General features: G+C 35.9%; 2 protein-coding genes across 2 annotated transcripts; both read right to left on the reverse strand.

The window, feature by feature from the left end:
• Window positions 1-1,247: 1,247 nt before the first annotated feature.
• LOC121726126 (serine protease 7-like) lies at window positions 1,248-25,140 on the reverse strand. Its single transcript, XM_042113360.1, has 13 exons — window positions 25,027-25,140; window positions 24,591-24,734; window positions 24,317-24,419; window positions 8,112-8,293; window positions 7,573-7,706; window positions 6,880-7,011; window positions 6,055-6,190; window positions 3,780-3,928; window positions 3,420-3,687; window positions 3,246-3,333; window positions 2,883-3,067; window positions 2,589-2,693; window positions 1,248-1,919 (listed from the first exon to the last, which is right to left on the reverse strand). Exons 1-13 carry the CDS (start codon window positions 25,094-25,096, stop codon window positions 1,594-1,596), a joined length of 2,022 nt encoding a protein of 673 aa, XP_041969294.1. The 5' UTR covers window positions 25,097-25,140; the 3' UTR covers window positions 1,248-1,593.
• On the reverse strand, window positions 14,292-15,738 carry LOC121726422. The gene is made up of 2 exons (XM_042113788.1): window positions 14,356-15,738; window positions 14,292-14,318 (listed from the first exon to the last, which is right to left on the reverse strand). Exon 1 carries the CDS (start codon window positions 15,694-15,696, stop codon window positions 14,371-14,373), a length of 1,326 nt encoding a protein of 441 aa, XP_041969722.1. The 5' UTR covers window positions 15,697-15,738; the 3' UTR covers window positions 14,292-14,318; window positions 14,356-14,370.
• Window positions 25,141-25,179: the final 39 nt, after the last annotated feature.

Below are 25,179 nucleotides of genomic sequence, written 5' to 3' on the forward strand. Positions count from 1 at the left end.
AAAAAAATGTAATATTAAGTGACTTTTGATTGTGCATATTTTGTGCATATTTCGACCATTTTTCGTGCATATTTGCATGGATATTTCGGCACTTTGATCGTGCATATAATCCGATGTCATTAATAACTTAGGAATTCGTAGACATGTGAACACATCTTTATGATTATGAGATGTTCGTCCCTCTAATTAATGAAGTTAAATCTATGAAATCAAAGATTTTTTTACTTTTATAAGTAGTGCAACAATAAAAATGTTTAAATAAAAGGTTTTTGTGTTATAAAAACTTCTTTAAATATGTTAAATATTACTTACTCATGTAAAAAAATGAAAAATAACCTAGTGGGTAGGTCACATAGTCACACTATGGATTAAAAATAATTGCTACTCTTGTTGATCCTTGAAATTATCTAATTTTTTTTTAATAAACAATTAAATATGCATTTCACTAGATTAAATAAATGAAGAAATCCATTTATTGCTGTATTTTTTTGTATTAAATTATATTTTACATTTAGTCGCACAACGGAATCTGTTTCGTCGAAAATTCGATTTTGTTTCCATAATATCAGAATAATATAACGTTATCAGCGTTCTTTTTAACTTATTCCATTAGTTCAATATTTTTCCTTGTATATGACATTCAAATAAAGGTAAATAAATGACCTTAAAAAATATAGACATATTTTTGCAAGGGTAGGTACACGTTTTTTTGAAAATGCCCTATTATGTTGCTTGATTTGTAGCTAAATATAATTACTTTTACAAAACGACAGTTTAATCGAAAATTTAAAAAGTTTTGAAATTTTCTTAAAATTTTCTCTTCTCATCTTACATATTTGTTTAATTGGGTAAGTAACGTAATCTTATTTCATTAAGTATGTCATAATATTTCACTGTTGAAATTTTTGATAAACCTTCATTATTTCTGTACGCGGTTGGTGTGAGCAAATACACTCAAATAATTTAAAACAGAGCACTTAGCTATAGAGCCTACTAATCTCATTTGTTTTAAATTTAAATGTCGATCACATTAGATAACTGTACAGATCCTATGGATACTCATATATAATATTTTGTAAATAGGATTCATAAAAAATCATTCAATTCAATTCAAATCATAGAATCTGTTTTAAAAATAAAATATCTGTTTTAAATACATGTAAGAGTTTTTATATTATTTTTCGAACGATTTCTTTCACGTTAAAAATGACACTGAATGGTGCGAAAATAATAAGAACTTTGTCGGCAATAATCTAATCGATAATTTATTGTATCTACTTGAACATCATCTTTTGTAGGTAAGGCACAAGAAACGTATACTTTGGTCGCTAGCAAATAGGCAACAAGCATGTGCACTTCTTGTTTATTAACATGAGAATCGAATCCAGCTCCAGCAGCCTTAGCATGGTCACGGCAGAAATGCGAATGTAGAAACACTGATAGATTTTGGGGATGAACTGACAGATTTCCTTCGACAATTTTGTCCTTATTACTCTCGACCCTTTCTGTAGTAGCCGTGCTAAGCCAGGAGCAATTTTATATCACTTATATCACTTAAAATTTATAATTGTTCTCTAACTTATAGTAGTCTCCTCAAGTTCTCGACACTGTCTCCCTGATCCAGTCCATGTAAGCTGTTACTCTCGTGTACGCTCCAGGCAAACCTTCTTCGCCACATATTCTGGCTCCGAAGCTAGTGACACCATAGATAAACCAGTTGACTTTGTAATCCTCTGACACTTCTCTCACCAGCGATCCACCGGAATCGCCCTGGCAGCTATCCTCATCCTTTCTACCGCCAGCACAAATTACGTTGTTGTCGTATGAAAGTGAGACGTTTATATTGCCAAAGGACACTTGACAAGTTTCAATGGGTACTGCATTCAAGCGAAGTTTTCGTTTAACAGGAGAAGTTACATCTGGAGAAAAATAGTAACAAAAATATCTTGCTGTTTTTCTATTTACCTTATTAATTAATTAACCTATACAAGGTGTAACAAAAGTAAGTGATAATACTATAGGGTGTGTATGTTTCTCTTGTTCATATTTCGCTGTGAAAGCAGCACCGCTGAAAGGGACATGTTGTTTTGTGTTTGTATGGGCAAGCGCCCAGCGTCATGGTTTTCCCCATACAAAAGTTTTAAAAAGTTACCTTTTCAGCGCTGCTATTTTCACAGTGAGCTCTTTACAGGGGACCCATACGCACTTTCCTCTATTTCTTCGCCCCTTTTAGTCTTAGTGTGATCAAATATAGCCTATAATAGCCTTCCTCAACAATTGGGCTATCTAACACTGAAATAATTTTTCAAATCGGACCAGTAGTTCCTGAGATTAGCGCGTTCAAATAAACCCTTTCAAATAATTTCCCCCGTTTTTTCCACATTTTCCTCTATTTCTTCGCTCCTATTAGTCTTAGCGTGATAAAATATAGCCTATAGCCTTCCTCGACAAATGGGCTATCTAACACTGAATGATTTTTTCAAATCGGATATGTAGTTCCTGAGATTAGCGCGTTCAAACAAACAAACAAACAAACTCTTCCGCTTTATAATATTAGTATAGATTTGTTCATAATCACAACTACTCACCGTACTCTGTAGCTCCCCAGCCAGCCGTGAGGTAGCTGCTATCTTTTAAATAATCCTGTACCGCGACGTATTCAGTTGTCGGTAGACACACAGGTTGAATGTAATCTGAAAAGTAATCGGAAAATTAAATTATATCTTTTTCTTTTGGGAGACACCATAGGACATGATAGAAAATCACATAATCATGGCAAGATAACCATGATTTTCAAGTCATCTACACATTCGTTAATCGTATGTAATTAACAGTCTATCTGAGTCTAAAGTGTGCCTGCCACATTAAAAACTCTTCATTACCTGTGAAATTTACGCTTTGTTCCAATACCAGTATCGCTATGTCATATCTAGATATATCTGCGTCATTGTATTTGGGATGTTTAACCGCTTCTTTAACAGCAACATCTACAGGTTTGTCATTACAATCATTTTCAACACAGTCGTGTTCAGTGTTAACATTGTATTCTCCTAATCGAACATGGGGTCTGGAACAAATATTTATTTATCAAATTAAGAAGCAGGTGTTTATCGATCAGATAGATTTTATTTAAATAAAAAATCGTAAGTAAGCTCGCTACGCCTTTTACTGAGTATGATCGTTAAAAAGCCTCCAATTAATAGATATACTTTATGTCCAGAAGTACATTTTGTGATTTTACCTACACTTTTCTTAAAACACAATGAGCCGCTGTCAAAATATGCCGGTCGGTGATAAGAGATCCTGCACAGCCAACGTATTCTTTATGTCTTGCTAAAACAAGAATAAAAAGTTTAAAAATCTAAGCCCGTATGGAAAATTTTCTATTGTAATTCATAATATTACTGTGAAGGCCTTACAAACAAATTTTAATTGAGCCAGCCAGGGGAACTCATCGATACCAGCTAATTGCCCACCGATGATTCTATCGTCATTTTTGACTTGACCACAAATAGATCTGTTGGGAAACGGATCCGAGTGGCCTAGAGAAATAGTTGGCAATGTTGTCGAAGGCACTTTTGATGTGTCTTCCCTTGTTGCGGGTCTTTTTGTCGCCGATGGTTCTGTTTCGTTATTGAAAACGATAACATTATCTTTTGGGGCTTCTACGTCTTTTGGACAGCAGACCTGAAATGAAGGCGAAAGAGGGTAAGTATTTTTGAAGAAGAGAAGAAGTAAGAGAGAAGAGAAGAATATAAACAATTTAGAATATAAAATACCTTTGGCTTGTTTTCTTCAAATCCGCATAGCCTGATTCTAGCTTTCTCAAACTCTCTATTAGTTATCATATTGATCACATATGGACAGTCATAGAGAATCTTACAAGTGTCTCCTTCAAAGTTTTTACATGTAGCATTGACATCTTCTTCTGGAAACGTAAGCACATCTAGACATTTTTATTATGTTTAGAAAATAAATTTCTTTTGTACAATAATAGTACTTACTTACTTACAATAAATTATAAAGTGTTCAATGTTCATTTTCTGTTTGTAGTGTAGGTACACAAATATATTTTGTACTTTTTACTAAGAAAGCTATACAATCTTAAGCCTCTTTACTAAAACTAGAGATCGCCCAATGGTCGAAATTCGACCTTAGTTTCAACGACAGGAGTTAGGAATACCTATATTTTGTAAAAAAATATTGATTTTCTCATATTTTTTTTCAACTCTTGTCTCTGGGACTCAGCTGATCTCAGACTGGCCGTGTAAGCATTGTCTAATGAATTTTATTGAATCTAAGATTCAACAAAAAAAACTATAATCCATTTTCAATTTGTCACCTTGTTGTCAACAGACTTCAACCATGAATAAAAGAGTATAATTCGTATGTATAGGCTTGTCACTCAAAAATCTGTCATTTTTCCGAGTGTGTGTGTTGTAGTGTGTGTAATGATTTATTTGTTAAAAAAATGTATGATAAAAGCATAATTTCAAAATAATATTAGCTCGATGCACTCCTACATCATATAAACTATAACTGTGCAAAATTTCATTCGCCTACGTTTCTCCATTTTTCATCAAAAGGGTTACAAAGTTTTTGGCTCACGTATTAATATATAGATATTATTAATTTATATATACTTAATTGAAACTTTGTAATCCTATTATCTAATTTACCGTACATAATTGTAATCTAACTAAAGATAATATTAGAATTGTTGTGAAAACTATTATAGAAAGGACAATTATTATTATAGAAACACTTGTTGTAGTGTTTGCACACAATTTGATAATACAAATGCACGGACAGTAAAAACAGGAAAAACAGCTTTAAATACATTTGACTTTAACATTGAACAGACTAGTTATAGGTAAAACTTACGACATGTGGCGAACGCTAAGACGATTATTATAAACAACCACGAAACAGATTTATAATTCGGCATCTTGCTCACTTAATATAAAACTAGCAGCCGTTCTTTAAAACGAGTTTCTTTTGTTTATAGTTTTTGTGGAACCTCTGTCCTCAGTTCGAGCTAAGCGGAGACTGAATGAGTAACAAACAACATTATACGTAAATGGATATTATATTTAAGCCTTGTCGTCGTGTGCACGTACAGTCAAAGCAAACGAGAAACACTCGATTAAATATTTAAGAAGATGCTGATTTTGGTTTTCCATGTAATGACACCAAAATATATTGTTCAGTGCAGTATTGTTTAATATTTTCATTGATGACATTAAAAATATACCTAATTTTTACTTTTTAACCTTTAATATATTAATGGACCCTCCATTAATATATTCGCCGCAAGACATAATATTCTTTTGTCTTAATTGCTTTGTTATTTTTAACAAGTTCGTATTTACCTACAGATTATTTTGTAAGCACTTAAGTTAAAAAAATAGGAAATCTTTTATTTATACGATAAGTAGGTCAGCGCACAGCAGGTAAAATCTGGATATAATGTAATAGGTGATGTTCCTGGTGAAATGATAAGCAAAAAATCCAATGTTGTTGGGTTTTTAATGACGTCATATGCCGACTTGGGTATCGTGAACATGCGCGAGGCAATATTTTCCTTCTTACCGGAGTATAATATGGACTGATGACTGACCTTAATGATGATGAAACTAGTTAAAGAAAAGAAATAACAATAATAAGGTGGTAACAATGATAATAAAGGTAATAAGAAAAATGTAGACAATGAAGAAACACTTAAACTTTAAAGTACTGTGAAATCGCCTTTGCAGCGCTAAGCAGTTATAACGCAATTTCACAACATTGCCGCTTTCTTTTGGAATTCCTTGATTCTGAAAACGCGTTATTGCCAACAAAACTATGCAACTTTAAACAAAATTACAGGAAATAATAATGTGTGTCCCGAAAAAGTTCAATGTCCTAAGTACAAACAATCAAAATATATGTAGATAGTTGGCGTAATTATATTTTTAACCATCAAGCATTGGATGGCTTGAACGTTTTTAGTATGGGCTGAAAATAAGTTAAAGGCAAGTGGAAAAACTAGAGCTAGCCATGCTTTAGGTCATATTATAGAATCTAGTATCCATTTTAGATAGTGCGGCACGAATGAATAAACTCCAGGTTTCTTGTTTCCGCAGATGGTTGGGCCAAACGACACAACTCCTATTGCAAAGGTCTTTGGACCTTCCTCGGTGTCAAACACCTGTGAAAATACGTTATTTGTAAATAAAACAAAATATTAGAACGAAAAATAAAAATCTAAGAAACGAATGTATTTATTTCAAGCTAATTAAAACTTAGATCGCACATTGTACAAAAAAAATAATACAGAAATTTTACGTAGTTTGTTTTTGGGGTTAACACTAAGTGTTTCTAAGAAAAGTTAATTTTTCGCAAACAACTTATTAGCTGTTATTACTTTATTAAATTAGTTTTAAATATGGCTGGAGCAATTCTACTGTTTTTGGGTTTTTGGCTATATTACATGCAAGAATCTAGAAATACCAATCCATTGGAACGCTTGTGCTTGTTGGTAATTTAGTGGTACTTTGATAGTAAAGGCCCATAAATTGTAAAAAAATGGGCCAAGTGCGAGTCGGACTCGCGTACGAAGAGTTCCGTTTCGTTATAGAGCAGAAACAGACCGAAAATTGTGAGCTCTTCTTAAATATTCATTTAATTTTATTTTATTTTTAGAATTTGTTATCATAGCGGCAGTAGAAATCACAATCAGTGAAAATTTTAGAAGTCTAGCTATAACGGTTCTTGAGATACAGCCTGGAGACAGATAGACGGACAGACTGTCAACAAAGTTTTAGTACCAGGGTACCGTTTTTACTCTTAGAGTACGGAACCCTAAAAACTAGTGTTGAAGCAGCATTTAGCACCAACCTTCATCAGTGGACCTCCTGAGTCGCCAACACAAGTATCTTGGTTAAGTTGTGCGCCTGCGCACAATATCTCATTTGAATCGACCTTGAATCCTTTTCCAAAAGAACACTCATCTGGTGCTACAATGGGTAACTTAAAAAAAAAATGACGTGTTAGATTTAATAAAATGTTAACAGTAGCTTCAAATCGTATATTTTACCATTGCCCAACGAAATAAAGAGCAAATCTAAGAAAAAAAAACAAGAATTGAATCAAACAAGATCTATAATATTAAGCAAATAGAAAATGTTATAATAAGGAAAATGTTAAAAACAATAATATTTTAAATACAGACAATTAATTTCATACAAATAGAGCAGATAAGAATATTATTGTTTCTGCATTATCTTGTTATATTGTTAACTTCCTCTACATTCTGTTTAGTAAAATCCCTCTTCCACGCAAAATTCTTGTCAAATGCAAACAACGGTGATAAGAAATCAATGATAAGAACGGTCGTCAGAAAATGCAAATATTTACTGTTTTACTGGTAGCTAGAAAGTAATTTGTTCACACCTGTTTTACCATACACTGCCATAGCAACCTTTGAATCTAAGGACTGGGTGGGGACTTTGGGATTTCCCTTGTATTCGTTTTCCTGTGTTTGTTAAATTACGCATTTTATTTACTGAAATTGTGTGCTCATCCACTTACCGCTATATACTGCAGTATTTGGGCTCGTTCTTGCGTGGTCATATTAGTTTTACCCCAGCCTGCAACACTTACGATTTCTCCTAGTTTTGGCCGAATTTCTTCTTCTCGCGGTAAACAAAGTGGAGTGACGTATTCTACAAGAGACAAATATTTTATTTAAAGCTTGTCCCCTTTTTTTTTCATTTATTTGATGTAAAATATTATGACTTCCTCCCTAACTTTATTCTTTACAACATATCCTCTCGCGTTAAACAAAAAGGAGTGTATTCTAACAATAGACATAAACCTACTCAACTTTAAAAATAATTGGATTATAATATTATGTACTTATTCTTCTTCTTTATCTACCCTACAGTTTATCTGGGGTCGGGACTCGGGTGTTCCTGTACGTTTGCGTTTCCTGTAGTTTTTTTTGTTCTGGGTTGTCTCAGTAGTGAGGATTTTCTGGTCTATGTCTATCTTGATGATGTTCCACCGCGTTGGGATTGGATTATATTATGTATCTACTAATTTCCAAACTATATTTGCACTTTACTTACCATTTAATTCTACAGGATTATCCATTTCGACAATTGCAATATCATTGTGATACGGAGGCTTGTTGAATTCTGGGTGAATTATAATATGCTTGATCTTTCTATCTTGCACTGGTGGAGCACACATGCTTAGCTGGCAATCAGGGTTGGTTCGTGTGTCGAATTCTCCAATACGAACATCTGATCTAAAAATATGCAGCTTAGAGTGACAGCCTACTAGTAAAGTATTTAATGTTTTGTTACAAGAAAAATATGTCTACTTTCTTAATGCATGCCTCTATCAAGGAAGTAAGTTTTTTGATTTACTATCAGAGAACTTGATTCCTAGGCAATTGGCAGACTTACGTAATTTGGTAGCGTTATATCATATCCAGCCGACAGATCATAACCACAATAGATATAATTCTGTCTACTCTATCATAACTAACATTGAAATGACATATTCCGGCCAAATGACGTAGGTCCGTCAACTGTCTATGAATCAATTTCTTCAATGGTACGTATAAGTTGTAAAAGCCAATTAAATTTTTAATTATTATTTTTAACAAAAAATTAAAACCGACTTCCAAGGTAAAAACAATAATAATATGAACTAAAAAGTATTAAATAACTCTCACTCTATTATAGTGCCTTTTTCAGAATTCGTCTAAATCTCAACTATTTCTGTACTTACATACTACAGTCTTCATTATTTTGAAGTCGGTACCAGCTAATTTTATCGTGAGTTCAGTCAATGTCAGAATATCTGAAGCTTTTGGGACTGGTACCGACTTCAAAGTAATGAAGACATATGTACAGAAATAGTTGAGATTTAGACGAATTCTGAAAAAGGCACTATTTAGTCTAAGCGATAAGTTGAGAATGGCGAAATAGAGATAAGGGTCATAAAAATACGTACGATAGCTCATTAGATTCGGGAAGACGTCTAGAAAAATGTATCGGAAGCGTGTATTAGCACACAAAAAATTGCAAAAGCTATAAGCAAATTAGGTTGCTAAAATTTTTGTTTCTAAAAATCATAATATTTTCAAGAGAATGAAGGTAAGAAAAAAAAATTTAAAAGCATCGAAATAGTCCATTGGTTTATAATTTTTTATTAGCAAATGGCGGAAAAATTTTTTTTTTTAGTTAATACTTGTCCTTCATTGATATGAAATCAATTACGTGATAATAAATGAAACAACTTTTTTTGACAATATTATGTGGATTTCTAGTTTTTTGTTCAAGTTAAAAAATGATTATAAACAAAGTATTAAATTTTTTTAAACTTTTATGGCGTGATCTTGTTAAGTATGTTTATATCAAGGGCTCCACGAAATAAAAAATTTTACGAAAATTATTTCAACGTTTTCTTTAAAGTACAATGAGGACGGAAGTTCGAAAAAATTTCGTTAGTTAACATTTGTCTAATTTGTTGAAAAATTAACTTTAAGTTAAATTCCCAACGGAAGCAAATTCTTTGAAGTATTCGGAATACACCATAAGTTTTTGAAAATTTTAAAGTAATATTTAATACCTTTAAAAAAATAATAAGTGTGACGTGCTCGGTTTTGAAGCCACGCGCGCTACCTAAAATGCCGCGCGGAGGCTTACTTTCAGCGTTAAATTAAAATTATAAATAATAGAGATAGAGTTCCGGGAAACAAGATTTTTTTATGGAAATTTCCTCTTCTTTAAGAATCTCTTTTTTTAATTTCTTAAATGTTAATAGTTTCGGAGTTTTTATCAAAAAACATAATACCTTTTTTTTTGCAACCTAATCTTATATCTTTAAACGAGCAATTCTTGTATATATATATATATATATATATATATATATATATATATATATATATATATATATATATATATATATATATATATATATATATAATTGGAATCTCGGAATCGGCTCCAACGATTTTCATGAAATTTAGTATATAGGGGGTCTCGGAGGCGATAAATCGATCTAGCTAGGAATCATTTTCAGAAAATGTCTTTTTATTCGTGTTTTATCGATAATCGATAAACTGAAAAATATGACTCTTCCTGACATCTATTGACGAATAATAATACTATTTTGTAAGCAACTAATTGTTTTAACAACCAGCAGATGGCGTTATTAAGTAACACGAAGTCAATGAGTGTTTGCTATACCGAGCAAAGCTCGGTCATCCAGGTACTTTGCTTATAACTTTTGCAATTTTTTACGCTTCCGATACATTTTTCTAGACGTTTTCCCGAATCTAATGAGCTATCGCACGTATTTTTATGACCCTTATCTCTATATTTCGCCATTCTCAACTTATCGCTTAGACTAATTATAGAGTAAGAGTTATTTAATACTTTTTTTAGTTCATATTATTATTGGTACCTTGGAAGTCGGTTTTAATTTTTTTTTAGTTATTTACAAGATAAGGCTTTATGCGTAAATAACTACTACGAAAGTTAACTATTCACATTATGTTACTGTAAGCGAAATTGTGGTAAATGCTTGCAGTTATCTAAGCGATGCTGCAATTTAAAAACTTTTATCTTTAAAGGTTCAGGAGTTCTGTTCAGTGCCTTTGGACTAAGAGACACCTTCGTATGAACTTTCTCTTATTCGTAACATAATTATGTTTAAGTTACTAGAGATTACATTTTAACCACTATGAGTCTTTTGATAAATTTCAAGGATTTCCCTCGATTGTTCATAGATCCCATCATCAGCTCACCACTTTCGTAATTATTATACAAAATCAAGATTATATCCTATACAACAACACAAGAATTTTGAAAATCGGTCCACAAACAGCGAAATAATCATCAAAAACATCTGCTTCGATGCAAAATATCACGAAAAGCATCAATAATTGGGTCATAATGTGATGACCCATTTTTTTTTTAAACGGGCTTTGGCCCACCACACATTCCCACCACGGTATCTCCTGTGTCGCCAGGATCGGCGGCATCCAACCACGAAAACCCTTTGATATGATCTCAGGGAGCCCGAGGGACATGCTAAAGCTGTCTTGGGACCCGCAACGAAATTAATCAGAAGAAAATAGGAGGAGTAGGAAGAATTCCAGATTCCCTCCCCAATATAAAGCGGGAGACAGCACAAAGTTGCAGTGACCGAAAGTCAAAGAACTGAAGGGGAGAAGCACCACGGGAATTTAACGTTAATAATAATAGTGACTACTATGCTACAGCTAAATTAATTTATTGTGTTAGACTGTTGCCAATAGTAATTGTGACAAAAACGCTTGAAGGCACGGAAGTTCCTAGCGCTGTCCACGAGATCACCGTAGTATGCGACACCAGATGTGCAGAGTAGGTTGTTTAGCATTGTAGTTCTTTCGTCCTGCCAGAGACTGCACTCCCAGAGAACATGATGAGCTGTTTGTTCAAACATGTTGCCTTCGGTCGAGCACTCGCACATGGGTGATGCTACCAGATTAAATCCGTAGAGTTTGGCCTTAAAATTTCCATGACCGGTCAGGAATTGAGAAACGCAGTGATTAATATCCATCCAATGTTTGGATAGTCGTTCACGAATATTAGGGAAAAAATTATAAAGATGTCGCCCTTTGGTGGAACAGTCCCAACGCGTCTGCCATTCGGAGATTAGGCTTTGCAAAGAGTTTTCTAAAGGTTCAAACAATCTTGCTATTTTATTTTTATCGCGAGCGCTTAAAAAGAACGGGTTGTCAATGTTTTTGTTATGATAGTACATTGTCGCACGACGCTGAATCTCAAGGTCAACGGGTAAAACTCCGGCTAACACGGGCAAGGCTTCGGTGCTTGTGGTTCTGTAAGCTTTGCACAAGAATATAAGAGCAAGACGTTGGCTTTGTAGCAACTTGCGACGAGCCGCGCCGATAGTTGCTCTGTCGGCCCACACGGGGGCCCCGTAGCAAATGCTACCAAGGTAAGTAGCAGTGTAAATTAATTTTAGGGTTTTGAATGAAAGGCCCCATGTCGAAGTAGATATTTTGGTAAAGGAGTAAAAGTTGCGTTTCGCTTTCTCACCGGTTTGAATTATATGTTCTAAAAATGTAAATTTATTTTCTAAGTAAAAACCAAGATAACAGAGCGACTGTTTGCGTTTAACGTTAATATTGTCAAGTTTAATGCTAGGGGAAGATATAAGGGAACCTTTTAAAAGAATTTGGTAAGTTTTTTGCGCGGCGAATTTCAGACGATTACGCTTACCCCAGTCAGATATTAAAATAAGACTACTGTTGGCTTTAGACTCAATTTCGGAACGCGAGTTTGCTTGAACGATAAGAAACCCGTCATCGGCGTAACCAACTAGTATACAAAGCGGTGGAAGTGGAAGACTTAACAAATCGTCGAATCCGATGTTCCATAATTTAGGCGAAATTACCGATCCTTGAGGGCAGCCGCACGTTAAATCTTTGACATGTGTACAATGTCCTAGACGAAGCTTAGTTTGACCGTTAGAAAAGTAAGAATGTATTATAGAATAAATATTGCAGTAACACCCTCGATTTTTTAGTTTTAATAGCACCATCGGCCACCAGGCATGGTCGAAGGCCCCGGAAATATCTAATGAAATAGCGACCACGTATTTAGTTTCCGACAAATTAACTATTTTTCTTACTTCTAACGCCGCGTCCACAGTCGATTTCCCGGCGGTGAAACCGAACTGGTGGCTATGGAATTTAGGGCCACCGGGTAGCAGGCGAGGTACGATGAGACGTTCTAGTAATTTACCTAAGCAAGGCAGTAACGTTATCGGACGGTAAGATTTTGGGTCGTCAGGAGGTTTGTTTCCCGCTTTAGGTATTAATTTTATGCAACCGGAACGCCAAATTTTTGGAAATATACCTTCTGCGATACATCTGTTGTAAACATATAGAATCGATGAATTGGCCGCTAAACACGCTTGCTTTATCATAATATTCGATATTTTATCCTCGCCCGCAGATTTTTTTATAGGCAAAAGGTTTACTATTTTAATAAACTCCTCCGGGGTTGGTACATCTGAGACCGGTGTATGAATGGGGTCTAACATTCTACTCCTAATGTCGCGATGGTGTTCATCATCCAAGGAGGGCTCGTCGTCTGGAATGAGAACGTTTAGATATGCCTTCGCCGTTTCCTCTAAACTACAAGTGTAAGAGTTGTTAATTTTAATATTTGAGAAAAAGTTTGGCTCATTACTACTACTGGGTTTAAGCTCGTGATATAAAGAGGACCAGGGACCCTCTTTATCCAGTCTATTCGCGGCATTCTTCAGCATATTATTTTTCGCTAATGTAACGGCAGCGCGATAACGTGACCTTGAAATGCGTAGGTTATTTAAACTAATTATGTAATTATCATCCGAACGGTCGTGGCCAGATTTACGAAGATTATTAATTTTGCGCCTGGCCCTTCTAAATTCCCGACGAAGATTAAGAAGATTACTGTTCCACCATTTACAGTTGTGATCTTTTTTAAGAGGTCTACGACCCAAGGCTACATCGGCACAGTAAACAAATGTGTTTGACATAATTTCCGCGCACTCATTGACGTTTAAATCCGGCCGAGTGAAGTCTCCGACATGAGCGGTAATGAGGGAGCGGAATAATTTCCAATCGCCGTTCTTAACATTGTATTTATAGTCATTAGAATTGACTACGGTATCACTCGGGACCGCACGAGAAAACTCGTACACCAGTAAGCGGTGATCACTACATGACGCATCGGGAAGGACACGCCAATTCCTAATCTGGACGTACGCGCTAGATAGCGTGACGTCAATCGACGATTCGCCCGTTGGGCTACTATAGGTAGGTGGTGCATCGGGGGTGTTGTGAATATGGAGGTTAAACTCCGCAATAAAGTCTTCTACAGCGGTACGTCGGTCGCGGTCAGTGTACCTAAGCTGGCCGTGCCATAAGGGCGAGGATGTATTGACGTCGGCGCCAATAATAATTTTATTACCCGCGAGAGATTGTAATACGCGGCGAAGTTGATGTAAATGTGGACTTACGGAGTCCGAGTACTGAAAATAGCAGCTTACAACGTAAAATCTAAACTGAGAAGACGAGACCTCGGCTACCGCACAGTGCGACGTCGAAAGGTTAGTTAAGGCCGTGACTGAAAATCTAGACTGAGGTGTGTAAATGCGCGAGCTAGGTTATTAATTTGTACTATCTTCGACCGTAGCGACGCGAGTTGATATTGCTCCTGTACGAGCACCAAGTCTAAATTGTAATCGGAAACCAACTTTTCTAATTCTATCGTTGCGTGCTTATTATTGTGGAGGTTTAACTGTCCTATATTTAAACTATCCATACCGAGTCGTTAAAATAAGTTGCTCCATTTTAGACTTATACGTAGGACAATCTGGGGAGCCTGTGGGGTGGTCGGTCGGTTTTTTATATCGCAAACAACTACCGCAAACCGGCTTAAAGTCGTCTTTATCTTTTTTTGGGCAGCTATCCGAGCTATGACCTTCAGCGCAATGTTTACAGCATGGCTTTGTGTCACGACAGAATTTAGCGGTGTGCCCATACTGTTGACAGTTAGCGCAGCGCACGAGTTCGACGTCATCTACAAAGCGACACATCGCCCAGTCGATAAAAAGTTTTTCTTTTGTTTCGATGAGGTGTTGACGCACTTTAGGGTCTAGTTCGATACCTATCCATTTACGGTTATTGTATTCTTTGTTTAAAATACGACGTCTTACTATTTTTGTCGAACTCATGAATTGATCTTGTGTCACATTAATTTCGCCGTTTACGTTTTGGTTGTACAGGGATAATAGAAAATTATCGTCTGTAATGTGTTGTGGAACATCTTTGATGAGGATGCGCGGGCTACGCCCCTTGGGTGTCTCGAGACGGAGGCCGGCAGATTTTAGCGCTTCGACTGACTTTAATTTTTTAACTTGCGACTCGCTCGTGAGGCGCAGAAGCACGCCCGAATTAGCTGTTTTCTTAACGCCGTGAAATTGAAAACCGTCGGCCGGGTTTATGACCTTCATCAAAGCCTGCTTGGTCTCAGTTGCCGATTTTAATTCCGCCGATTTTTCTTGCGTGGGGTAGGCTATAACACATGGGAGTGGTTTACGTGTCTCGACGGGGGGAACCGATTTCGCGAGTTTCAGTTTGAGGGCCTCGGAATAAGAGACCGGAGTCGCCGCGGGGGCCGGTTTCACGACCTGATTAAGTTTAACGGATAGTAAATCTCGCTCCAAATTCGCGACTTTGGTTTCAAGTGACGAGTTTTTAATGGCAAGAAGAGAAACTATGGTTGTCAGTTTTTGTGTTAAGTTCATTATATCGGATTTATTGGCAAAGTTATTGCGCCTCGAGACAGTGTCGTTAGCGAATTCGTTAATTTTTCCCAAGTAGGAGGACGCTTCACGGACTAACTCGCAGTAATTAAACGAATCATCGACTGCGCTGCTAGTGTCTAATAATGAAATTACCGGGGACTGCGGTTCGTCCCTTATGGGTTGGTGACGTTTTTCGACTGGTGACACGGATGAAGGCGATAGTTGGGACAGCAAACGTTTGCCGGTTGAAGTTGGCGGGGAACGAGGTATGCCGTCCCTTCTTTCAAATGGGTTGGTATTTTTATCTGGCGGCATGTTATTATGGCTAGACATTATGTCTTGTTTTCAAAGTTAACAACAACAATAACACTATTTATGACCAGGCGGCCTACCACAACCTTTCCTAAAACTATCATGTTTCCAGAACACTTTGTTGTAAGATTACAATAACCTTACTTTGATTCGTACCATGAACTTTTTAAGGTGTATGAAAACAATCTTGTTTTATTCCTGCTAAGTGATGGGAAAGAACGAACGATATCAAATTATTTGTTTACATTTATCAATGGGTGGAAGCGAGATAAGCAACTATGAAGCGCTTTGTTCCTCTCACACGATTGTGTAAACAAATGAATTGTCATGGGTGGAAGCGAGATAGCAGCTATAAAGCGTTTTGTCACTCTCACACGATTGTGTAAATAAATGAAGTGTCTAATTAGTCTAAACAAATGTAGAAAAAACTTATTAGTGACTGTAGAGAATTTGAATGGTACTAAACATAAATATTTCAATAAATTAAACCGATTCAGCGCTAAATTGTTAACAATAGGAATTAAATCAAATAGTGAAATTGTTGAAAAACCAATGCTGAAACCCAATTAAGACTTGAAGTGTTGTTGTGGTAAGCTAAAACAAAAAAGTTTTAAGTGGTGTGTGAGTTGCGCGACTTTGAAGACTGTTTCGATATTTTCTATTATAAGGTAAATAGAAGGTACGTAAATATTTAATTCATTGGTTATCTCAAAACAAAAGCCGTTTTTTATGTACATGGTTAACTTTAAATACAAATAAAGTTAAGACTTTTCTTGTTAATATGCGTAATTTAAAGTCGTACCGTACTCAATTTTCAAATATAATTTTACTAAAAAACAGTAAAAAATGCAAAACAATCTTAAAAAAGTTGATATTTCACAGCGGATTTAAGATCGCTAGTTTGACGTTAAAGTAATCTTGCTCATCTGTCAAACGGTGTCAATATGGAGCTCATGGTACGCTGAGAGCGAATGATATTGGGACATGACGTCACAAAACGTCTTGACGGAACAATCATAAAGTAATCTTACTTTTAAGAGGTGATGGTACGAAATCATAAAGTAAGATTAAAATAATACTGCTATAAGAGGTTGTAGTAGGCCTCCAGCTGATCGCAAGGCCGGGCGCCCGGCGCAGCGCGCGCGGTACCGACGATACAATATTTTTACCTACCTACAATTCCTTACTGTTAAAAATGAACAAAGGAAATTACTTACCGAGTTTAAATCCAATAAAATACGGGCAAATGTGTTCAAAAACTTACAGTAAACGTAGATTACACCGTTACCTAGCTTTTTACACACACTCAGCACGCAGTTAACGATTTTAACCACCGAAAACGATTTTAATTCCCGGAGCGCACGTCAGACGATGTTAACCGTACCGAGTTCGCGGAGGGAGGGTGATGACCCATGGCATAATTATGATTGTGATGATGATGATCAATTAAATTGATGTGTTGGCTTATGCTTTCAGTTGTTTAAATAACGCCGAAATCCCCGAACCTGTATCTATAAGGATTCAAAAGTTTTCGGATCCAGGGTATAACCTGGTGCGAAATCTTACTTTTTGGTAGCATTTACCTCGAATGCTTCAGAAAAAATTGAAATCATTATATGTTTCCATACAAATTTCAAAGAGTCCCCTCGATTTCTCTAGGATCCCATCATCAGATCACCACTTTTGTGAACATCGTACCAAATTCGAGTAAAACCATATACAACACAAAAATAATTTTTAAAATCGGATCACAAACGGCTGAGTTATCGTTGAACATACAAAAAAAAAGATACATACAGCCGAACGTATTACCTCCTCCTTTTTGGAAGTCGGTAAAAAACTATTGTTTTATATTGTTCATTTTTAGGGTTCCGTACCCAAAGGGTAAAAAAGGGACCCTATTACTAAGACTTCGATGTCCGTCTGTCTGTCTCCAGGCTGTATCTCAAGAACCGCTGTAGCTAGATTTCTAAAATTTTCACAGATTATGTATATCTGTTGCCGTTATGACAACAAATACTAAAAACAAAATAAGTACATTAAATATTTAAGGGGGGCTCCCAATTCCCATGCAACAAACGTAATTTTTTTTGCTAGATTTTGCTCGATATCAATAATGGCAATGGGTAGGCACTTGAGATGTTCACAAAATACTCAGTTGTATTAATAATTTAATAATTAATAATAATATTTAAATTAAATAAATTGTTAAGGGGGCTCCCATACAAAACACAATTTTTTCCCTACTTTCGCTCTATAACGGTACGGAACCCTTCGTGCGCGAATCCGACTCGCACTTGGCCGATTTTTTTTGCATCATTATTGATACCATTTACATGAAAAGTTTATATTAATTAAATATTGTTTATCAGTTATTCACATCCGACGCGCGACGGAGCTATTTTATCAAAATGTTTTATTTTTAAGGTTTTATTGATGTGCCGTTTAATAAATAATTATTATCCTTTTTTATGAATACTATTTCTTGACGGCCTTGATCATCTGTCCCCATTATAAAGATTTTCAATATATGGCAGATCGCCTGCGGCCAAAAACTTCTATTAGTTTAAATAAGGCCTGCGGCCTGTATTTCTTTAGGTTCCGGTTCCAGTCATCCTATTATTCTTTGGTCCATGGTCCAATTCGATTGTTATAAGTAGTGACGATTATTTATCATATTATGTAATACTTTTTAAGTAATTAATACTTAAAATTTATGTAATACTTTTTACGATAGAACCTACCGCAACAGTACTTAGGGCTTACGTTATGCTCATGACTGTAGAATATAGATAGTGAGTAATTGCGTATTTTCCCAGTTTTATTAATGTTTGCAAGCATTCAACTTATGAATCATTATTCATTAAAATTATAAGATTTAACTATCTTGTGAATATATTTTGTCAAAACCATTATCTGCGTGTAGGTAGCCCTACGATTTAGATAATAAAGTAATTAATTTTAAACGTACCTAATGAATACTAATCTTAGCAGCGTGATTATACATAGGTATTATAATAAACTTACAAATTCAGAGAACTTATTCACAAATCAAGTGTAAAGTTACAAAGTCTACAAACTCTACACCCTTTTTTTTTAATGAAATAAGGGGGCAAACGAGCAAACGGGTCACCTGATGGAAAGCAACTTCCGTCGCTCATGGACACTCGCAGCATCGCAGAGCTGCAAGTGCGTTGCCGGCCTTTTAAGAGGGAATAGGGTAATAGGGGAGGGTAAGGAAGGGAAGGGAATAGGGGAGGGTAGGGAAGGGACGGGAATAGGGGAGGGTAGGGAAGGGAATAGGGTAGTGGATTGGGCCTCCGGTAAACTCACTCACTCGGCGAAACACAGCGCATAGGGCATGCACCCGGTTCTACCCGGTTCCGAAATACCCGGGTATACCCGGATATTTGAATGAGTCTGTGGAACCGGTTCTAAGCGCTGGAACCGGGTCGACTCGGTTCTGATAAGATTTTTCTAATTTTGCATTAAGAGGAGTCCACACCGCCCTTTTTTCCATACAAACGTTGTCCCCTGTTTCCTCCCTGGATAATGCTAGTAGAGTTATAATTTTTTTCCTGAATATCTACGGTCACTAATACAATGTCCCTATGTTTTCTTTTTTTTTTTTCATAATTTAATTATTAAATAAGATATGAACGTTCAAAAACCCAAAAAAATGGCCAGATTTTCCGCTGTGTTCAAGCGTCCAGAAAACAGATTTGGCTAGAATATACAAAAAAAAGCAAAACATAGGAACACAGCTCAAGCCTTTTTTTAATCTTTAATGAAAAAAGTACTTAGATCGGTTAAGTTTTGGAGAAGGAATCAGGGGACAACGAATCGTTGATTTTCTGGATTTTCTGCAATTGTCTCTATCGCGTTCTGCGGTATAGGCTTGAGGTAAGGGAGACAGCTATAGATATTACACGTACTTTTTTTTCATTTCTCTAGCCCCTGGTGCATCCTCTTAATTACTAATTTAAATTACGCGCGTCGAAGTATCGTGGAGCTTTTGATATTTATCGAGCTGGCAACGCCGCGCGAGCACGCTATTGTCACAATAGACATAACGACCAGTAGTTCGACTGCAAAGAGACGGACAGGTTTCAATATCTGTCAAATTCGTCGGGTTTCACTAGGATTATGAACGGAATGTGCCTCGCGCTGGCTGATATAATTTATTTTTAAATATTTAAAATAAAGATTTCAAAATTGCATTCTGACAATTTTAATCACATGTGCCAAAACACAAACAACAATACGACCAAAGAGGAACACGTCCATCGAATATGTCATATTTTAAATTCGTAGGTAACAAATTTATAACCCTAGCGACGATTTTCGTCATATTACGTCAAATTTAAAAATTTCAACATCAGTTCTAAGTCGGCATACTCTATCATTCTGTCTACTCTGCTATTGTCGCGGGTACACCTACATGCACACTACCCCACCGCCCGCGCCAGCAGGGTGACCATATGTGGCAGGTTCCTGCCATTTTGGTAGGATTGGCGTCTTATTTTGGCCTATGGCATGATCGGTTGACGTTTTAAAAACTTGGCAGGTTTTGGCAGGATTGGGGTATGAAAAATAAATTTTATTATTGCATCTCAAATTTCTGACAATGGCAACCCTGGATACTTTACGGGGGATTTCCCTGACCGCCAGCTCCGCGCGCCGCGCGTGTATTTATCTGTACTATAATACTTTATCTATGGTCCGTGGTCATTTAACATTTTGTTTCGACATATGGCTGATTCTAAAAACCGCAAAATTTAGTTGTCCGGACGTATAAACTACCCGCAGAGTTACATATGTAGACCTTTGTATTTTTTTTATAGGAATATAAGGTGTGATCTAACTGGGCCACTTAGGTTCTGTAGAAAAACTTAATTGTAAATATAATTAAAATTAATTTAAAGGTCGAAAAATTGTTTCCCTGGACGTGTCCTGTCCCCAGAATTCACTATAAATTCCCAAAAAAATCCCACAAATACGATGAAATTCTAATTTCAAAGTAAATTAATCGTAAGAGTAGAAAAAAAATATTTATAAAACAATTGTACATAAACGTATGTATCGTTATATAAATAGAAAGATTCATTTTAAGATTTGTCCTGGCTCACATAGTGATTCCCTATACGCTTCAACTTGGAGGCTCGTACCTCCCTAGTTATAAGAAGCACGTGGTTGCGGGTGCGCAGGGCAGGAGGTTCGATAGCCCTCTAAACATCATGGAAGGAGGTCACACAATTCGTTGCTCCGTTTCCGAGTTACAAAGGAAAATATCTGATTCCCTCAACACAATTTCCTTACACAATTGATTCCCTATTCGCTAATTACAATGTCATTTCCTAAGTTAAGTTTGCTTAGACACGATGTAAACGACGATAATGAGTATGGTTTTTAGTTAGACTATTTATTGTTTAACCTACATGCACAGTTTTTGTACACCTCAGGAAAAACTAACTTTTTATTGATTCCCTCTACATACATTTTGATGGTTCCCTGGGTATTTTAAGTAGGGAATCAAAATATTTTACATTTATTTATCTAATTGGTACATATCTGTTTATTTTTATTAAAATAAATTACATTATCTTCATATACTGATACAAATAAATGACACCAATAAGTAAAATATATTAAAAATAAATTCTTAAAGTCAAAATATATCAAATAAATTCATTTTCCATTCATTGTATTTGGTTTTAATGACAAGTTTAGTTTGTAAACAATTTTATACATGTTTATATTTAATTATTATTATTATTATTATCAGCCTACAGTGTCCCACTGCTGGGCAAAGGCCTCTGTTTATATTTAAATTGAACATATTTATTTCGCTGAAAAAGCTTTTTTCTATTAGCTTTGTTGATTCCCTAGGTTAGAAAAATTTAAATCAAAATATCTTCTAAAATTGTGAAGTGAAAAAGGGCCCAAATAGATAATTATTTTTATAATTCACTTAAGAATAATATGCGACTATTGATTTTAAAAAATATGCAGAAATAAAAATGTACCAGGGAATCAACTAAATAATCCAAATCCGGAGAAATGCCCATCTCGACAGTGAGCAACTTTTTTTATTCATATCTCATTACATTACAATTTCCTACTTAACCAAACTCTCAATTATCATTTACACAAAAAAATATAAAAAATACTTGGTCGCTAGGAACCGGGTAGCACCGGGTGACCCGGTTCTGACTACCACTGGAACCGGGTACGCAAAATCTGGAACCGGACCCGGTTCTGCATGCCCTAAGCGCAAGCGCTGTTTCATGCCGGTTTTCTGTGAGAACGTGGTATTTCTCCGGTCGAGCCGGCCCATTCGTGCCGAAGCATGGCTACCTATTTTTCATGGTCTATTGAAAGTTCCAGCTAAGAGCTTCTTCAAAGCTGAGTTATCGACTTCCTGAAATCAAGGTTTCGATTCCCCTACGGCCTACCTAATACTGGTCAGAACAATACAAGCCGATCTGACAATCTAATTTCCAAACATTATCTGCTTTGGGTGCATGGGCGCCAGCAGAAATAGTTTCCAAGGGGTGCAGATTTTAGTTTTCTTTCTTTTCTTTTTACTTTTTACGAACAACAGTGACTGTCTATTTACATGTAATACATTGGGATATTATTAAATGCACATCAGAATAATTTTTCAGCACACTACCTTAACTCCGCTAATTAACTGAATGCGTACCAGAAAAACTAATGCTGATCAAAAAAGAATAATTGATTAACTGAGCATGTTCTTCAAAAAAAAACTTAAACATCATACAAAACGAGACGACCTTTATTTAACCGAATTCACACCAAAAATATGGTTCATACATCGGATATATTATTATTTGTAAAACTAAAATTTAAATTGTTTATCAAAAATACTAACTTGCACTCTAAATTGGACAATCTTACAACGGAATTTCTAAAAACGATTTCGAAAGGTGCACCACAATAAAATCAATTTCTATTATCAAAACAAGTATACAAATTGACAAATCGTGCAACTAAAATATTTTTAGCCTAACTTTATTTTCTTTCTGTTTCTCTGTTTTACTGAAAAACATGTTGGGGCCTCCTCATCTAACGCCGCACTCACTCCTTTGCGCTCGCTCTTTACTCTTTAGCGACCACAGATATATCTTGATCTATTTCTGTGTTAGCGACAAAGATTTTTGGTAATTATGATGAGATATGGTGAAAGATTTTATAATTCCAAAACTAAATAATTCAAGGATTCTTGATAAAAATTAAAAAAAATATATAAAAATTTACTACTGTATTGTAATTGTATGGGTTGATAAATTTATTAATGATTCTTAAATAATTAATAGCAATGTTGGCCCAATACGACTTGATTGGGTTAGGTTAGATGGCTAAGGCGGGAGCGTAGCGTAGCGTTGCTCCCGCCTTAGCCATCGTGGTTATTTTTTGTGAACCACCCAGAAGTAAGAGCCCCGCGTAGCAGTGCTCCGTCGACTCATAATTGAAGCCAGTAGTTTTTTTCTTATTTTTTTCTTTAGTAGCTTGTCAACCCCTAGAGTGCAATTCCTAAGCCGGAGGCTTAATCAATAATAATAATAATAATATCTTTGGACGCTTCATACGACGTCAGTCTGGCCCCGTGGTAAGTACCTGAAGGACTTGTGTTACGGGAACCAGACAACGGAAATATATTTAATACTTTTATACTATACATATATTTAAGATTTTTATTATATGATACACATATTTAATACACATCCATGACCCAGGTACTTTGAAAACTTTTTATTCCGTCGGCGGGATTCGAACCCGCGACCTCCGGCTTGAGCTACCAACAGCCCACCAACTGAGCCACAGAGGTCGTCAGATTAATTATTTTACAATATATCGGTAAAGAACCCTTTGTGCGCGAATCCGACTCGCTCTTTGCCGATTGTTTATTATTATTGTTTTTATGAGTTACCATTCAGTGTGCCAAAGTTTAGTCCATGTTAAGTTAGCACTAGATGATTTTTATGTGTTCTTAATTATATGAACAAAACAGATTAAATTGGGTTTTATTTAGAATAAATGATGTTCCTAAAAGTAATTTAGGTGATGGTTTTCCTTTAAAAAGTTGTAGTATGTTTGTTGAACTAAGGAATTGTTAGTTATACTATTTTAATAATAGTTATTCGTTCAGTAAAACAGTTTCGCAAATAACTTTAAATAGTATGCTGAATTCGCATTATTTAGGGTGCATAATTAGTGTGCAAGTCAGTATTTTTGGTGAAACTTTAAAATATTTTGATCGAGAAAAGGGAATATACAGATATTGATTTAAATACATGCCTAATACATTTAGTGCCGAAACTTTACGAACTATCTTAGTACGGCATAATTAGGGTTACAGACGGCTTTTTATTTCAGTACTTAATTCCTGTTGATCCCGAGATTCCCAAGGGGTGCAAGTGCACCACCTGGCACCCCTTTGCTGGCGCCGATGTTTGGGTGTATAAAAGTTGATCCTTTGCCTGATTTGTCGCCAGCCCATATACAGTGGGATGGTTATCAGATGTTAATCCATCCCTAGACTGCGACACTAAAAGAAGTGAATGTGTTTTCTTAAATGGTAAACACACTTGGGCACTATAAAATGATAGGTACTCACAACACGTATTCTCCTGGCATGACACAATGACCCGCTGTGAGCACGTGTCTGTCGGTGATGAGGGCCGCTCCGCACATCCAGTCCAACTCACCCTCGCTCTCTACTGTGAAATACTAACTATCATTCTATTGTTTGCACCGTGCACACTACATGTGCAAAAATATATGCAAGTACCAATAATTATAAATCATGTAGTTACTGAAACTATGCCTCTTCCGATTGATATGCCTACAAGAAAAGGGAAAAAATGAAGAAAACCAAAGTATGTACTTACTTTTGTACCCGAAGCGTACAAGCCAAGGGAACTGTCCTAAAGACGCGGTCAAGCCACCAACGATCCTATCGGTGGCACTAAATCCACAATCAAGTGAGTCTAGATATTCCCATGCCGGATGATTGCTTACGTCTCCAAGGCCGCCTGCAGTGAATAAAATCGAATAAATTTTGAAAAGCCTTACCAGTTTTGGTTGCTGTAAATAATTGTTTGTTTCAGAAAAGTGTTTGCAATTTGGTTAGATCCCCTTGCCGTTTTTAAGTAAATTATAATTAACTTTGGGGACACCGCTATATTGTTATGTCATTACTCATCGTTTCGACAGATTGTTTTACTATGATCTATGTTTAAAATAGTAAGGAAATAACAGTTGGCGCCAGTGATAACTGGCTGTATACTTCGAAGAAAACCGCAAAAGTTGTTTACACACGCTTACCGGACAAAACATGACGCACAGCTATTAATATGAGCACAGTAGAAATTAAACATGAATTCATTTTCAACATTGTTGTCCGGCGGAGGCATCGGCGCAGGGCAAATGCAGGCTAAACTACAAATCAACACGAAATGCGGAGAAAAATGATTCGTC

The sequence above is a fragment of the Aricia agestis genome, chromosome 4, assembly GCF_905147365.1.
Source record: "Aricia agestis chromosome 4, ilAriAges1.1, whole genome shotgun sequence".
Classification (NCBI taxonomy): domain Eukaryota; kingdom Metazoa; phylum Arthropoda; class Insecta; order Lepidoptera; family Lycaenidae; genus Aricia; species Aricia agestis.

What these genes read in the sequence shown, in the direction of transcription:
- LOC121726422 (XM_042113788.1), bottom strand. Translation starts at nt 15,696, where the DNA reads ATGTCTAGCCATAATAACATGCCGCCAGATAAAAATACCAACCCATTT.
- LOC121726126 (XM_042113360.1), bottom strand. Translation starts at nt 25,096, where the DNA reads ATGTTGAAAATGAATTCATGTTTAATTTCTACTGTGCTCATATTAATA. An exon ending in TGTACGCTTCGGGTACAAAA is followed by an intron (nt 24,420 to 24,590) that starts GTAAGTACATAC and finishes AGTATTTCACAG; the next exon opens with TAGAGAGCGAGGGTGAGTTG. An exon ending in AAATACTGCAGTATATAGCG is followed by an intron (nt 7,012 to 7,572) that starts GTAAGTGGATGA and finishes TTTTTTTTTAAG; the next exon opens with TTACCCATTGTAGCACCAGA.